This window comes from Glycine soja, chromosome 18, assembly GCF_004193775.1.
Source record: "Glycine soja cultivar W05 chromosome 18, ASM419377v2, whole genome shotgun sequence".
In the NCBI taxonomy this organism is placed as follows: domain Eukaryota; kingdom Viridiplantae; phylum Streptophyta; class Magnoliopsida; order Fabales; family Fabaceae; genus Glycine; species Glycine soja.
Window position 1 is genome coordinate 26878483 of NC_041019.1, and position 13219 is coordinate 26891701.

Consider the following 13219-nt stretch of genomic DNA (forward strand, 5'->3'; position numbering starts at 1 on the left):
TGAAAAAATGAGATTTTTTAATATAAAAAAGAAAAAGAAGTACCAAAAATTAAATAATAAAATAAAGAAAAAAATTAACAATAGAGAAAAAAAATTTGGAAAGTCATATGGAATATTGTGATTGAATTTATTGAGTTATAAAATATATATACATAAAATTATATTATTTATTTATAATTTTTATTATAAATAATGATAAATAATAAAAGCATAAAAATATATTTCTTTCGCCTTCCTATTTATAACATCCAAGTTCACATTACAATTTAGTAATTAATTTTTAATAATTTATTTTATTAAGTAGTTCTACTATTATGTAGTTACAATCTATAATTAGAAAAATTATTACAATATATTAAATTTAACACAATAAAAATACAATAGCATAATAAAAATGTGTTAAATTTGAAAAAAACAATTACTTCAAATCAATATTCACATTTATTACAATATAAAATATATTAATTTTAGCACAATAAAAATTGCACAAAATATTAAATAATAGAAATACAAAGGGAGTTGCTAGGTGCACCCAACACCCTACGTGAAAAGGCAAAAATACCCCTGGGTTTATTTAAAGCATTTATTGTGCACCCAACTCATTCTGCTTGATCCACGTATGTTATAATGTATTTCGTAGTTGACAAAGGTGATCCGCAGTTGATCTGTAGTTGACAAAGTTGATCCGCAAGTTGCTTGTGGATCACGTTGATCCACAAGTAATTTATGGATCAACTTGATCCATAAATTTGTTACGGATCAAGTTGATCCGCAAGTTGCTTGTGGATCAACTTAATCCGCAATTTGCTTGCGGATCAACTTGATCCGCAATAAGCTTTTATCTTTGTTTTTTTTTTTAGAAGGGAATTTTATTTTTGAATACGAATAACAAAAAATTTGCATGAATTTAAACGTAAAATCATTCCAAACATAAAATAACATTACATTAACTTAAACAATAAATTAACTTCAGCAAAGTGGAAACAAATTAGCATAAAATACTACAACTAAGGCATGCTAATTTTGCGACAAGGACACATTATCTTCCCTTTCTATTACATGCTTACTAAAAACAACTAAAATTTCTATTGGCCCGAATTTTTTCCAGTAGTTAGAATGCACTAACACCTTCAACACGTCATCGTTGGCTTTAAGTTCAATAATTTCGAATTTAATAATTTTATCTGAATACTCATAGTGACATGGTTGTCAAAAAAACAATTGCCTTAGCATTTGTGTTTCATGAATACCATAAGGGGGAATCCCTTGAGGCACAATTTGCTTGACCAAATCCTTCAGTTCATCCATGGTACATCCAGAAGGAATGCCAAATTTTTGGGATTTTTTCCTGTGAACGAGTAACCCACAAACTCATTTTGGCGTGACATGTTCCACCTCATATGGTAATATAGCAGGGCATCATGAGTAGGGGTCATAGTGGCTTCAAGTAAGTTTAATATACCATCTGGTGTTCTACCAATGGTGCATAATAACTCAATCGGATCAACACATGAAAATTGATGATTACACATTAACATTGTGTTAACATCATCATCATTTTTTAGTTGCATACATTGAAATCAAAGATGGTTACCTGTATTTATGAATGGCTGTCGGTAGTAAATTTCATCCAAATATTGTTCGTCGGTTAGCTGAAGGGTATTGTGTATTCTGGTTTTTAACGTTTGAAAATCACAAACGTTAGGTAGTCGAAAAGGTACTGGAGTGGAGGTTTGAAAATAAACACCATTGTCGTTGTGAACAATGGAACCATTTGGAAAAATAAAAGCTAATGTGGAGTTCACAATTGTCTGACTGCTTGTTTCTCCCAAGAATGCCATACTTTGTTCAAAGAGTTGAGTTAGGAATGAAAGTTTGATTTTTTACAGTGTTCGAATGTGTGATATATATAGATGAGTTTCAGGATCATTGATTCAATTTTTTAAAATAAATACATACGCGTGCACATGGTTTCGGTCTGTGTTCTAAACCACACCAATGACATGACATGGTAACACGCTTTATGTTAACACACTTGCATTTCCCAATGTGTAGTCAAGTCTTACAGTGTCCTATCACGCTTTATGTTAACACAGTTGCATTTTCCAATGTGTAGTCAAGTCTTATAGTGTCCTGTCACGTTTTATGATAACACGCTTTATTTTAGTTGGACCATTTATTTTATTTTTGAAAAAACAACAATTAACTAATAATTTTTATGTTAACATAACAAATAAACAAAGACAGATAATTCTAATGTCAGATTCAAATTCAAAACGATCAGTCATTCAAAGGTGCATTTTCAATCATCATTTAATTCAACATGGCTTTTGTACATCGTGAAGCTTCTATAATGTTGGATTATACTAATATATGGTGTTGGCCACTGCCTCACTTGAGCATGACAACAATCTTTTAAATAAATCTGTGTACATGAAAAAAAAAACTAGTAATTGAATCGTACACAACTGATTGCATAAATATAAAAAAAACCTTATATCTACAATGTACCTGAACAAAATGATTGCCATAGACGTGACCGATACAAATTATACAATGCACCGAAGAATCTCCCGGTGGTTGACTTCTAAGAGGAAAGAACGTCATACTTTGTTGGTGAGACAAGGATACAAGGATTACATTGTACCTTGATGCAATCACATATCCCATGTCGGTTATATCCATCCACTTATCCATAGTGACCTGAATGAAACAAATATAGACGTCGAAATTAATTTTATAGCTAAGTCTTAAAAATCAAAAACATCAATTAAATACCTGGGTAAACCCATCAACATGTAGTGACATGAGTAATTCCTCAAATTTGTCTATGCCATCAAAGAGCTAGATACAGTCTTTTGAGAATTTGCCAAGTTCTATAAGTAGATGGGTGCGGACCAACGACCAAGAGTCTTCACCCATACCTAATAAACTGACAACCGACCGATACCCACAATTTCCATCAACTTGGACATCAACAATGTTATCAATGAAGTCATGGATAAATGGCTGAAATTGATCCAACATAGGCATGATCCTTCTTGGATTGGGCTACTAAGAAGATGATGCACTACGCTTCATTGATGAATTGCTATTTTGCTGAGTATGAAAAGCATCTACATACTCCCAATAAGATGGATCACGCTTTGTTGACCTTGGGTTTCTGTTCATCGGTTTCTTCGGTGCACCTTTTGTGTTAACCTTTGCTGGAGGAGGACACATCGAATTTTGATCAGGGTATGCAATCACCCAAAGCTTAGTCTTCAGAGTAAACTTACCACAAACATCAATTTCTTCAAATCTGTTGGATATAGTTTTCATTACTTCCTTGATGCTCACCTCGGGCTCAGACTGAAAAACTGAGTCTCCTCCAGAACATATGGATTGAATCCAGTGGGATGCAACCAACAACATATTTAGATAGCTCACAAGCACAAGGAGGACCGTGCGTGGTTCTCATCACACAACCACAAGTGGAAGGATTCTTGCCAGCATAGTGAACACGCTCAAATTCAGCAGCAATCTGATTTAAAGCATACCTTGAAACCATTCCAAGAAGCCTCTTGTATAAGGTTTTTTTGAAGACATGTCCAACGACATGTGTACTTGTTTCAAAGGATGCTCTAATTTCAGTGTGCTGCAGCGTCATCATGTTGTTCATGTCATCCCAGACACTACATAAGTCTCCAAGGCTATTCTGTAACACTCTTTTTAAAGCCCAGTGAGCTGATTCAACCCTACATTTCAAATACACAAATAACAATAAACATATACAACAATAAAAATCCATCAATTCATCAACGTTAATGGAAAAAAGTGAACAATTTCATACCTGTTTGTTGTTGTGTTCCCTAAGTGCATCACCTTATTCGTCCACGCGGTAACAAAATTTTCCTTGTGTGGGATTATCCATGTATCCTTGACATAATCAACAAACATTGGCCAAGGTGAACAAACCATTTCAAAACTCTTTAGGCACTCATCAAACTGCTGCTCTGAAGGACAATCAACAAGAGTTCCCTGGGCATTCATGACATATTCCCAAGCATTTTTTTGACCAATTAACAATTTACATTTGGCCTTCACATTCTTGTTTGTGTGAAAGCTGCACAACAAATTTGTACACTCAGGAAATACAATTTTCACTACATTCATCAATGTTAGGTCTTTGTCAGTGACAATAACTCGAGGAAGGACATCACATCTTAAAAATATACCTCAAAAGCGTTCTAAATCCCAAACCACATTATTAAGACGTTCACCCTCCAGATATGCAAAACCGGCAAAGAATGTCATCCCAGTTGGTGTCACCCCAACAAAATCAAGCAGTGAGAGTCTGTACCTGTTTGTTTTGTAGGTACTGTTTATCAAAAACACCAAATTACATGCATTGACTAACTTCACTGCATCAGGGTGACACCAAAAGATATCACGAACCACGTCTTCGTCCTTTAATTTGTGCCAATGAATATACTGATCTCGTTCAAGAAGCTTCATTAGATTTTGCATTTCGGTATCACTTCCTCTTATGGAAGAATGGTATGCACTTCCTGCATTGTATATTTGTTTGATGGTCGTACATCTATTGGCATTGTGCTCTTTTAGAGTTAGTAGAATATTTCTTGGTTTGACCATTGACTTCATCATATCAGCAATAACTGTCTTTTCAGCTTTAGTCAATCGCCCGACATATGGATGTCTAACTAATGACTTGGCCAATTCATGATTATGAATGCCACAAATCAATTTCACCATCCAACCTTGTCCTCCATCCACTGGCTTGCCACGAAGCTTGAAGGGACATCCACATTTCCTAGTCCCAGTATCTCTTCTAACAAATTCTTTCTTCCTACACCTATACTCGTCACTCCTTTCACAACCAATTAACACAAATGAAGTCCTTCCTCTACTACCAGTGTTTGTGTCAGACCTTATAATCACTGCCACAAATTCGTTTTCATGAGCAACGGATCGAGCCCACCGCCAAACCTCCTCTCGGCTGTCAAACACCTATAAAGCAATCCACATTATTTCAGTTTTCTACAACATATTCATTTTATTAAATCACTCACAATCATCAACATTATTACCTAAGAAGTATTGAGTGCTTCCAAACAATTGACATGTGGTTCATTCACACCACATTCTACTTCATTTTCATGATCCATATTCACTTCTTCAGACATTATACTTTCATATATCCACTAATCTTCGTCCATCTTAGCAATAAATCAAAAATTTCAACACAGGCATACAACACCTAACCTAACTATACATAACATACAAAACTATACATAATAACTCATCATTAGTAAAAAGCCAAAACCTTATATCATTCTACACGTATAAATAATTCAAATAAAAAATGACAATACAAACAAAGTAATACTTTAAAAACAAAAATGAAGCTTTAAAATTTTACAAATATAACCTGTTACAGATCAAGTTGATTCGCAAGTAAGTTGTGGATCAAGTTGATCCGCATGTAGATTGTTTGCCTGCGGATCAAATTGATAATTGCGGATCAACTTGATCCGCAATACTCAAGTTGATCCGTATCTTTAAAATTAACACGCGGATCAAGTTGATCCATAATTAGATTGCGGATCAACTTGATCCGCACGACCTGCGGTACACCAGAACGCACACCCAACGCAAATACCTACCTTGTATGCCACCGACGATCACCATAATGCTGAACATCGGTACCTTCACCTTCATCGAACCTAATCGAACACAAGGAAACAAAGAACAACGACAAAGTATTGTGCACCGAAGAGAGAAACTGATGGAGAGAAGCATTGCGCAAACACTCCATTGTGCCGTTGTTTTTAAAAACATAAAAAAGCTTTTGTAAACATGCAGGGACAGTTTTAGGTTTTTCAAAATTTGCTAGGTGCACCTAGCAACTCGCAAATACAAACACACAAATACCACCAATTCTATGTTTTCGCTAATAATAATAATAATAAAAAATTGACATTAGCATTGAAAAGTGCCTTGGGGTTGGTAAGACAAAACGAAAACTGTCCACTCCTACCAACCCATTACCATCATCGACCAACCAATCCACCTACCAACTAACCCCATTTTGCAATTCAATCCTCACCAACCACCCCCATTTTGCTCTTATTCAAATCCTCTCTCCATTCTTCCTTTTGGCTGACAGTTAACTCACGAGGGCTGCACAGCAATGGGTGGGGAGCGCAACAAGGTCTTCACTTTGGCCGAGGTCTCTCAGCACAACAATGCCAAAGACTGTTGGCTTGTCATTCATGGCAAGGTATTATTGCCTATTGCTTTGTGGGGTTTCAGTTTTTTCTTTGCTTCTGTTGAAATTCTTGTGTTTTTGAGTTTGGTGGAACCATTAGAGATTCAGTTGGGTTGGTTCTGATTCATGCTGTTTAAAGTTTTTCTTTTGTGTGCTTCATTTTGCTCTTTGTCCAAACTAACTTAGTTAGAGGACTGGGATTGGCCAGATCTGTGTAAGGGATGGGATTTGTTTAAATCTGCTTGATGGGTTCCATTCTATGCCATTTCCTCCTGCTTTGAAAAATTATGAAAAATTAACAGTGCTTATATTTGAAGCATATAAAGTGCTTCTTCTATTTATTTTTATTTTTCCTTAGCTGAAAGAAAGCTATAAGTTGTAGTTTACCCTGTTACTGATTGATGGTTTTAGTTGTCTAAAGGCTTTTTTTTGATGATTTTGAATTGCTAAGCTGAAATTGTAGAGATACTTCACTATATATATATTGCGTATTAATTAATGCCATACCACATTTCATGTTCTGGATCGTGAGTGAATGGTAGAGAGTTAAGGTTTTTAGTTATTACCAGCTTACTGAAATGAAATTGAATTTGGGTGGGCATTTGATAAATGAAGTGATGACCATTAATGGTTAGGTATGTATGTTGGTTGAACATGCTTTCATGCTATGTTTTGTTCTTCATTTTATTGAGGACTTTAAGTTGGTAGAAAAGAGGTGAAGAGTTGTTTCGAAAACAACGATGAAGTATTGAACTTCTCTTTGTGCTTCTAGCCTTCATTGTTGACTAGTAAACTCTGGAAATAAGAAATTTTTTTCAATATTTCCCCGTTTATATTCCATGTAATTCACTTCTTTCAGGATGCACATTCTGTTTATCATACAGGACGCACATTCATATCATTGTCTTTATGCATGTCTCCTTTTTCCTCTTTTATTGCCTTTCTCCATTGGAGTACGGAGTCATAATGGTTGGGATTCATTCCACATTCTCATAGATCATAATCATATCTGATAATTTTATGATGCTAGGGAGTACTGAATCATGTGCCTGTTAGGTTTAAGAAAATAGTCAAATGCCATTGTGCCATTTGTAGACTTGAGCTTTCGAGGTAAGTTAGAGATTTAGGTTCAAATTGGATAAACTTTTCTGCAAGTACATGTAAGAGGAGAAAAGGGGTAAAATAAATCAAACTTCTCTCGTATCTCAAAACGAAGTCTTGCACTTCAACTTTTGAAGAAGTTAGATAAAGAGGGCTTCTAAAAAGGTTTAGGTGTATAAATTGACTGTGACTTAAGAGAGAAATTTTATCCATTTTTATCTATTTTCTTTCTTCTCGTTCGAGTGGTGTTTGATAAGAAGTTTATCCAAACTAGTCACTAGTGGATGAAATTCAAACTAAAAATAGTCTAATTGATCAGGAAGCATGTTGTGGTTGTGGCCTCTGTTCCTCTACCTCACCATATCTTTTGTGGAACAGGTTTATAATGTAACAAAGTTTTTGGAAGATCACCCTGGTGGGGATGAGGTCCTGTTGTCTTCCACAGGTATCAAACAGTGTCTTTGAATGCACTTAATTTTTCATCATACCTCATGGTCTCAGCAAAGTGATATTTCTGCAAATGCCTTACAGTACTCCAAATGACACATGCTTGCAGGGAAAGATGCAACCAATGATTTTGAGGATATTGGTCACAGCACCAGTGCCGTAGCCATGATGGATGAGTTCTATGTTGGAGACATTGATACATCAACCATCCCCAGCAAGGTTAAGTACACTCCTCCAAAACAACCTCACTATAACCAGGACAAGACTCCGGAGTTCATCATAAGGATCCTCCAGTTTCTAGTTCCGTTGTTTATCTTGGGTTTGGCAGTTGGCATTCGTTTCTACACCAAATCAACATGATCATTTAACTGCTAGAGCACATGAATACTGGCATTTGCAATAATATGTTGGTGTTGAAAACCGCCCCCCCCCCTGCATTTTGTTTTATCCTATTTGTGCTGCAATGATGAGGGGTTGCTAGGATATGCCATATGCATTGTGCTTGTTTCCATTTTCGGTGTAATTTGCTTTAAATATCAGATTGCCTTTCTCTGTCATTGATTTGCTAAAGGAGCAATTTTCTGCGGTTTAAGATTATAATTTTTTTTGGTGATTCTTAATAAACTAATAAACTACCCTTTGAAAGCATGTTATTCTTAAGTTTCATTTTCTCCTAAAGTTGTGGCCCTAATGGAATAAGAATCTTCTGATCTGTCTCATTTTAGTAAACAATTACATAGGCATTCTATGAATCTACTCTTCCTAATACTAATGGTTAGTTCTTATGAATGGCTTAATAAAGGATTTGATTCTCTGAATCTTAATACTCTTGCTTGGTCATTGTTTTCACATCACTTCACGAGGTCTTAATATCACCCAAAAATGAAACAAAATTAGGCACACCATGCTATTTGTTGACCAATGAAAAAAGCAAGAGGATGTGTGTGTTTTCCTAAACAGATAAGATTTGCAAGTATGTCTTTTATTTGGTTGTTTCCTCAGGATGACCAAATCTTTAAATGAAAAACTGTAAATGACGAAAATTTGGTGCTCTACAACCGTGTCACATTTTCTCCTGTTCTGTCTTGGCGCTTGCACACCTGCAATGTAAAAAAATAATAATGTAGAATTGAGTCCCTAATAAGGTACAATTATTATGCCCAACTTACAGATGGATAACTTTAATATACAGTACATGTAACCTTTAATTAAGGCTTTAACTTTTACAAAGCGTGGTGATATTTGGTCCATTTTACAAAGAGAACAACAGGACATACAGGCACGCTTGTCGCGTAGTCGAAGCTAGAATACCTTTGCATTTTGATATTGGAATATAATAATACATTATACCAAACCACATACAGAATCAATCATATGATTCTTAATTATATCGTAGTTTCAAAAACGAACTATTAAATCCCCAACAATAGTTATTACAGAAAAAAAAAAGACAAACTTTGCTAGTAGAATCTCGTGCTCTTCTGTCTATTATTTAGAGGTATCTTACAAGGTTCTCCAATCACATTACATCAGATTCAGTGTTAACAATGCTGGCCTTGTGAAGATCAATTTTAAATTTCAACCATAACTTTTGGTTGTTGTTAAGTCCGCAAGTTTCAGGTGAAGTTGGGATATCTTTTTTTTTGATACGTAAAAGAAATTGTGATATATAGGATCAGGTGACGTAAGGTTCTTTAAACAAGAATATGTTTTTGGTGGTTGGAGGGAATTTTTCTTTTACTCAATGATATTCTTTATTCTTAGGAGAAAATAATTTAGTTAGTGTTAGGGAGTATGCTTAGACTAAATGGGCCTAAGTGGCTATGTTGGAAGCCAGACCCAACTGTTAGTGGAGACGTCATGGCCCATATTCAAGAGAAAAAGCTGAAGTTAATGCGTATCAAAATGGGGTTGAGTGGGATGAAGGAAACCAACTTAACTAACACTACTACACTAGTGAGAGATGATCACTCTCATCCTCTATGTTCCAAAGCTTATTCCCGCCAAGAAACTACCATTCGAACCATTGCTATACACTGCTAGAACTTGTGTTTTGCTATCTCCTCCAATCACTAGCACAACATTGGCGTCGTTTGTGGGAAATCGATTTGAATTTTCATCGATTTCTCTCAATTGAAGAAGAATCTCTCAATCAATGATGGTGAGCACAAGGAATCGAAGACACATTTCTGTGGCTTCGTAGCAGATGCAACAACCTCTAGCACAAGTTGATGGAGTACAAGCCTCAGTAACACTAGACAATGAAGATGGACGTGAAGGAATTAGATGGTCTTAAGCCAATTCCATGATGGAAGAAATGCGCAGAAAAAATGAGAATAGACGAGACAAGTTGGAAACGTTGAAGAATGTTGATGTCGTCAAAGTTGTGAATGATGAAGTGGAGGTAGATCCGCACATGTCGTTCTATCCGGATCTTGGCAATTCAAGTCCCAAAATAGCTCTGTTGAAGATATACTTTTGTAACTGCATAATATTTTATTTTTTAGTTTTTAAAATAGGATTTAGTAAATAAGTTGGTTTCCTATATTTTAGGAGTAAGTCAGTTTTAATGGATTAACCTAGTCAATAAGTGGTTCCTATCTTTAAGGAGCAAGTTAGTTTTAATATTCTGTTTTTCTAATATCTTGTTATCTAATTAGTTTATCTTTTGCTATTTATTGTATCGCTGTTGAGAATAATTTGAATTAGAATAGAATAATTCTATTTCCTCCACATACGCATTGTCTCTCTTCTCTCCTCTGTTTTTTATAATTTCCTCCAAAAAACCAACAATTGGTATCAGAGTCTTATTCTTACGGGACCTGTACCATGGAAGGTGAAGCAAGTTTTTCCCACATAACTCTTCCAATCTTTGATGGAGAGAATTATGATCTGTGGGAAGTGAAAATGCAATCCTACATGGAGTCTTTGGATTTGTGGGATGCCGTGGAAGAGGATTATGAAATATATCCGCTGCCTGAAAATCCCACCATGGCCCAAATTAAAAATCACAAGGAAAGAAAGATGAAGAAGGCAAAGGCGAGATCATGTTTGTTCACTGGTGTTTCACAAATGATATTCATCAGAATCATGACTCTTAAATCACCCAAAGCAATTTGGGATTATCTGAAAGAGGAATACGCTGGAGATGATAGAATATGAAGCATGCAAGTGCTGAATTTAAGGAGGGAATTTGAGCTTCAAAGGATGCAAGAGTCAGAGACAATCAAAGAATACTCAAACAAATTGTTGGGTATTGCCAACAAGATAAAGTTGTTGGGAAGTGATTTTGCTGATTCGAGAATTGTAGAGAAAATTTTGGTAACGGTGCCGGAGAGGTATGAAGCATCTATAGCTTCAATGAAGAACACAAAGGATCTGTCGAAAATCACATTGGCAGAAGTGCTACATGCCCTGCAAGCTCAAGAGCAGCGAAGGTTGATGAGGCAAGATCGTGTTGTCGAAGGTGCTTTGCCCGCCAAACACCATGAAGTTGATGAAAGCAAAAAGGATTTTTTCAAGAAGAATCAACCAGCAAGAAGTGAAAATAGTGCAAACAACCAAAACAAAGGTAAGGATAAAAGAAAAATTTTCCACCTTGTCATCATTGTGGCAAAAAAGGTCATGCACCTTTCAGATGTTGGAGGAGACCAGATGCAAAATGTAACAAGTGCAACCAGATAGGGCATGAAGCAGTGATCTGCCCCAACAAAAATCACCATGATGAGGGAGCTCAGATTGCTAATCAAGAAGAGGAGGACCAACTGTTTGTGGCCACATGCTTCTTGAGTAGTGAATCAAGTAAAAGGTTGTTGATTGATAGTGGTTGTACGAACCACATGACATATGATAAGACTTTATTCAAGGATTTGAAGCCAACTAATGACTCAAATGTCAGAATTGGGAATGGTGGCTATATTCCAGTAAAAGGAAAAGGAATTGTTGCAATTTCAACATGTTCAGGTATCAAATTAATATCAGATGTTCTTTATGTACCTAACATTGATCAAAACTTGCTAAGTGTAGGTCAGTTGATTAAAAAGGGATTTAAAGTGTCCTTTGAAAATCAACATTGCTTTATCTATGACAATTTTGGACGGGAAGTTCTAAGGGTTAAAATGAAAGGTAAAAGCTTTTCATTTGATCCAGTAGAGGAGGAGCATACAACCTATTTCACTCAAGTCACACCCACGAAACTCTGGCACAAAAGACTTGATCATTGCCATATTGAAAGAATGATAAACATGAAAAAAAGGAAATATGCAAAAGAAAATTTGAAGAAGTTTCAAATGGAGGAATGCAAATCTGTTAGCACACCAATGAATCAAAAGGAGAAGTTCAGCAAGGAAGAAGGTGTTGATAACATTGATGAAGGATATTATGGGAGCTTGATTGGATGTCTAATGTATCTCACTACAACAAGGCCAAACATTCCATTTGCTCAAAAGAACAAAACTGAAATTTTTGTTGATAATCAAGTAGTCATTGTTATTGCAAACAACCCTGTGTGTCATGGGAAGACTAAACATTTCAACATCAAGGTTTATTATTTGATAAAGATGCAACAAAGTGGAGAAGTGAACTTAATTTACTGCAAGTCTAAAGATCACTGGCTCATATGTTTACAAAGTTTATCAACAAACTTGAACTCAAAGAATTGGAGTTTGCAGTTCCAAAAGCAAGGAGGAGTGTTGAAGATATACTTTTGTAACTGCATAATATTTTATTTTTCAGTTTTTAAAATAGGATTTAGTAAATAAGTTGGTTTCCTATATTTTAGGAGTAAGTCAGTTTTAATGGATTAGCCTAGTCAATAAGTGGTTCCTATCTTTAAGGAGCAAGTTAGTTTTAATATTCTGTTTTGCTAATATCTTGTTATCTAATTAGTTTATCTTTTGCTATTTATTGTATCGCTGTTGAGAACAATTTGAATTAGAATAGAATAATTCTATTTCCTCCGCATACGCATTGTCTCTCTTCTCTCCTCTGTTTTTTATAATTTCCTCCAAAAAATCAACAAGCTCCAACAACTTTTGACGATGGAGTTGTAGAAGGATCCACTGATCCTAACGTTCATCTCATCTCATTCGAGTCAGCGTTATCCTATAGAAGCACCTCAATGTCATTGATTGTTAAGAATTTTTGTTATCTTTAAAAAATTGTGTGCTAAAATGGTTCTAGTCACTCCCTTCAAAGTCGATTGACTATTGGATCGACCTAACGAAGAAGTTTAGGGCAACTTTTGCATCTAGTTAAGTCATGCCTAAGACAGAGGCCGACTTAAAGAAGATAAGGTAGGGTATGCAAGAGCCTCTGAATGAATATTTGAGCCTCTTTAATTAGGAGACCAAAGCAGCTGGAAACTTACGACTAGGAATCATTTTAATGCTGGACAAATAA

At 35.5% G+C, this 13219-nt stretch overlaps 1 protein-coding gene across 1 annotated transcript; it reads left to right on the top strand.

Moving 5' to 3' along the window:
• The first annotated feature begins 6045 nt into the window (after positions 1-6045).
• LOC114394495 (cytochrome b5, seed isoform-like) lies at positions 6046-8467 on the top strand. The gene is made up of 3 exons (XM_028356087.1): positions 6046-6283; positions 7751-7817; positions 7929-8467. The coding sequence occupies exons 1-3, from the start codon at positions 6194-6196 to the stop codon at positions 8177-8179; spliced, it is 408 nt and encodes a 135-aa protein (XP_028211888.1). The 5' UTR covers positions 6046-6193; the 3' UTR covers positions 8180-8467.
• The last annotated feature ends 4752 nt before the right edge of the window (positions 8468-13219 follow it).